This window comes from Carassius auratus, chromosome 25, assembly GCF_003368295.1.
Source record: "Carassius auratus strain Wakin chromosome 25, ASM336829v1, whole genome shotgun sequence".
In the NCBI taxonomy this organism is placed as follows: domain Eukaryota; kingdom Metazoa; phylum Chordata; class Actinopteri; order Cypriniformes; family Cyprinidae; genus Carassius; species Carassius auratus.
Window position 1 is genome coordinate 20,967,899 of NC_039267.1, and position 5,065 is coordinate 20,972,963.

At 36.9% G+C, this 5,065-nt stretch overlaps 1 protein-coding gene across 1 annotated transcript in view; it reads left to right on the forward strand.

Annotated features, from left to right (window-relative positions):
• The first annotated feature begins 1,243 nt into the window (after positions 1-1,243).
• Positions 1,244-5,065, forward strand: part of LOC113043679 (fibulin-7) — an 8,677-nt gene continuing 4,855 nt past the window's right edge. Inside the window, exons 1-4 of the mRNA XM_026203193.1 lie at positions 1,244-1,285; positions 1,539-1,646; positions 2,668-2,836; positions 3,918-4,091. Of these exons, the coding sequence (XP_026058978.1) occupies positions 1,244-1,285; positions 1,539-1,646; positions 2,668-2,836; positions 3,918-4,091 (493 nt within the window). The remainder of the gene's footprint in view (positions 1,286-1,538; positions 1,647-2,667; positions 2,837-3,917; positions 4,092-5,065) is intronic.

Genomic DNA, 5,065 nt, shown 5'->3' on the forward strand with positions numbered 1-5,065 from the left:
CCTCGGAGAGAGAGAGAGAGAGAGAGAGAGAGAGAGAGAGAGAGAGAGAGAGAGAGAGAGAGAGAGAGAGAGAGAGAGAGAGAGAGAGAGAGATACTATGGAGTTAATGGTTTTTCTACACTGGGGGTCGTACCATCTGCGCGCACATCAAATTCAAAGGGGGTTTAAATGTGCTTCTGGAGTGATCCATTTCCTGTAGAAGAGAATGTGATGGAAAAATGAAAGTTGTAAGGCAACATTCATCTGAGAGCCCATACATCACTGACTCAGCATTCAGTCCCTGTGTTCTTTCATCCGCGCGCGCCACGGTTCCTCCAGGCGCACCTTATTAACAAAACCAACGAAACGATAACTTCATATAAAACTGTCCGGTTCCGTATTAACATGACACAGCTGACTGGCTCTCTTCTCGATATTCGGGGAGCTTGAGCTTCCCCTCGCTAATGTGAGAGGATGACGGATGCAGAGCTAACTCTAGCTTTGCTCCAGTCGAGACCCGCGTCACGCGCGTGAAGCGCTGGTGAGGGACAGCTGCTCTGGGTTTGGGTTTGGGTTTGAGAAGAGAAGCCCTCGTCTGAGACAGCTGTGACTCCTGAGGGGATGATTAATGAACGGATGGCTTCTATTAAAACATATCGAGTTTGACTGATTTTATAGCAATAATTGAATCTATTACTGCAACTATTCAATAAACGAAGCAAGATAGAAACTTAACATAAAGTCCAACTTTGTTTTATGCAGTAGCCTTGTGACTTGTCCTCAGAGATAAATACAGCTTGGGAAACTGTATAGCTGTTATTTCATCGTGGATGTAGGCTATATAATATGTAAAATATAGCCTTCGGGACAGTTCTGCTGTGTAACAATTTTAAAGCTGTAGGCTATAGTGGAAATGTTTGGTTAGTTTGATAGCACGTCCTGATTTTGCCAAGTCCGATGTGTTCCTAGGTCAACATATTTTGTTGACCCTGGAACAACATTTTACTCCAAAAATATATTCTTAACCATATCCCTACACCTAAACCTAACCTTAACCATGAGTAATCCCTAAAATCAGAGGAAATGATAGATGAATGACACTGATGTACAAGCACCAAACACTGATTTTAAGCATAAACTTCACAAAATCTATAAACTGGTTCTTCAAATCTGATTGGTTAATCACAATGTTGTTCCAGGGTCAACAACGATGTTGTCCCAGGAACATGTCTCACTTGGTAAAATCAGGTTAGGCTAGTTTGATATGTCCGACTTCTTCAAATATATCTTTGGTAGAGTAGCTAAGGTATGGCGTTCCATTTTAAATTATTATTATTTTTATCGTAATAATATAGAGTATAAATATTGGTATGTCTATTTTTGTAATACCTTTATATTTCTTTGTGGTTGTCTCGGAGTCGCGTGCGCGCGCAGAAGTGGCTGGAGCGCGCGAGATGAAGGGCGGGATGAAAACAGCTCAAAACGAGCGAAGATCAGCTCAATGCACCTTTTGAGTGAGTTGAACATAACCAAACTGGAATAACAACACTGAGCTCAAGTGTTCTGCATTCAGTGAGGATTCTGAGGACTTGTGTTCTGTAATTATAAAGATGAAGGTTTTTTTCATGCTCGTTTTTACAAGCCAACTCTTCACATCTCAGGGGCAAGTAAGTTACTTTGAAACAACATACATCAACATGAAGAGAAACTTTATTTTTGGGACTTTTACAAAGGATTTGTATTTGTTGTGTTGATAATTTAATTTATTTTTTATTTATTTTTTTGTCATTGGGCCTTTATCAAAGCAATATGTATTCATAAATATTTACATATTATATTTTATTATGTAATATTGTATTGTATTATATTCTACAGGTGCCCCATGGTCTATGTAAAACATTATTTATTTTTTTTAGCAATAATCTAATATTATTTAAAAATGTTATTATTATAAATAGGCCTGTTATTTATTTATTTATTTATTTATTTCATTAGAATTTTAAATGAAATAATTAAACATTTTATTCTGGTTCTTCAAGGTCTATTGCTGAATAATTAAACATTTTATTCTAAAATAATACATTTACTTTCATAAAATAATGTTTTATTTCAGTCTTTTAAATTAAACTTGTGTGTGGTAAAATCAGTATTGTGCTGATATAATAATGTGTTTAGTAATTAAACGAATGCTCTGGTAAGCTCTCTTCATAAACATGCTTCACATTCGCAAAAAAACCTGTTCCAGCTCAGTCTGCAAATATGAAAGAGTTTTTCACGCTGAGAAACCGCTGTGGTGTTTGCCTTTGGTTTTAACACCAGGCTCTTATATGGCCCCGTCTCCAAAACACAGAGTAGATCTAGTCCAAGACGAGACCAGATTTGCAGTGGACGGTCCAAATGACAGAGCAGTTTAGCTCTAAAATAGCTTTGAACTTTGTTTGTAAGACTGGACAATAGAGTGGATTCTTCTGTAAAATGCACCTTCATGAAAACAATTAGAATTTCAGCTTAAAAAATAATGTATTTCATTTTACTTATCATTTTAAATCATTATTTATCTGATAATATTTTGTCTTACAGTATAAAGTGTCTGATAAAAAGTTCTTCAGGTAATAATGTTAATAAACTAAAAGGTAGTGATTTATTTGTTCTCATGAGTGGTCTAATGCATGTGTTTTAATTGCTCAGGACTGTCCGAGTGGAGAGGAAGTGCTGAATGCTCTTCATCAGGTCCAAAAGCTCCTCTCTGCCCATGAGACGTCCTTCCTTCAGAGTCTACGGAGCCTGCGCAAGAAGCTCAGCCTTTTACAGAACAGCACAGTAAAACACAGCAAGCCCAACACAGACAAGGGCACAGGTCAGCACAGTCTGTGACACCCACGAGCAACCAGTTTATACAGACAAGAGCTGACAATGAAGTGCACCGCGGTCATTCACACTCATCTTAAAGGAACAGTTCATCCCAAAATGAAGATTTGTTTAAAATGTACTCCAAGATGCCCATGAGTTAGTTTCTTCATCAGATTTGGAGAAATGTAGCATTCCATCACTTGGATGTTCATCAACGGATGCTCTGCAGTGAATGGGTGCCATCAGAATGAACGTCCAAACAGCTGATAAAAACATCACAATAATCCACAAGTAATCCACACCACTCCAGTCCATCAGTTAAATGACTTGAAAAGCCAAAAGCTAAATCCATCATTTGGGTGTTTTAATGTTATACTGTTGCTTTTGGCACAAATATGACTCCATAATTCATAATAATGCTTCCTCCAGCGAAAAAAGTCCATCTCCTGTTGTCTTTTCACGTCAAAGTTCACCCACATATTAGTCTAAAGCTGTTTTGGCTTGTAAACTGTTCTTGATCTGTGCTTATTTCTCCCCTGATTCAGTCCAGATGACGTTTTCTAACGGAGGAAACAATATTATAAATTGAGGACTCATATTTTCGCTGTAAGCAACGGTTTGAAATTAAAAATGTCATTATAATGAATTTTTTTCATCACAAACACAAGACATTAACTGATGGACTGGAGTGGTGTGGGTTACTTGTGGATTATTGTGATGTTTTTATCAGATGTTTGGACTCTCATTCTGACGGTACCCATTCACTGCAGAGCATCCATTGCTGAGCAAGTGATAAAATGCTACATTTCTTCAAATCGGATGAAGAAATATCTACACCTTTGATGGCTTCAGGAAGAGTCCATTTTCATTTTTGGGTGAGCTATACCTGAAAACCATGTTATAATGAGGATACAAATTAATCTTTAAATATATGTCACTGTTAAAGGGGTCATATGATGCTTTTTTTTAAAGATCATTATTTTGTGTATTAGTGCATAACAGAAAATGCTGACATGCTTTAATGTTCAAAAAACACAATGCCGTACATTATTGTGAGTCCTCTATTCCCTGCCTGTTTCTTTTCCCAGTGTCAGACTGTCCTCCACCTGAAGCGCTGGCTAATGGGCGGATCCTCGGGACTGTGTTTAAGTTTGGTCACGAGGTCCACTTCCTGTGCAGCTCTGGGTTTCAGCTGACGGGGCCAGAGACCAGAGTCTGTCTGGACTCCCAGAACTGGAGCGGAGCTCAACCGTCCTGCAAGTGTATGAGGCTGATATCATCCTTTTAAACCTTTATTATCTGTGACAGGAGAAACTTTGACCTATCTGACCTGCACTAGACTCTGAAATCATTGTTTAGTTTGTGAGTTTGACATATGTTTAGACTTCAGTGACAGTAGACATATTTAATATGGCACAAAACATGGCTATTCTTTTATATATTTATTATTAAATGAGCAAAACCTAAAGTTAATTTCACATTCTCTATGTAGCAATTTATACCTCGCCAAGAAATTTGTGTGTAAATAGTTCATAATATAATTTAGTATGTAAACTGTTGTATATATATATATATATATATATATATATATATATATATATATATATATATATATATATATATATATACAGTATTGTTCAAAATAATAGCATTACAATGTGACTTACCAGAATAATCAAGGTTTTTAGTATATTTTTTATTGCTACGTGGCAAACAAGTTACCAGTAGGTTCAGTAGATTCTCAGAAAACAAACAAGACCCAGCATTCATGATATGCACGCTCTTAAGGCTGTGCAATTGGGCAATTCGTTGAAAGGGGTGTGTTCAAAAAAATAGCAGTGTCTACCTTTGACTGTACAAACTCAAAACTATTTTGTACAAACATTTTTTTTTCTGGGATTTAGCAATCCTGTGAATCACTAAACTAATATTTAGTTGTATGACCACAGTTTTTTAAAACTGCTTGACATCTGTGTGGCATGGAGTCAACCAACTTGTGGCACCTCTCAGCTGTTATTCCACTCCATGATTCTTTAACAACATTCCACAATTCATTCACATTTCTTGGTTTTGCTTCAGAAACAGCATTTTTGATATCACCCCACAAGTTCTCAATTGGATTAAGGTCTGGAGATTGGGCTGGCCACTCCATAACATTAATTTTGTTGGTTTGGAACCAAGACTTTGCCCGTTTACTAGTGTGTTTTGGGTCATTGTCTTGTTGAAACAACCATTT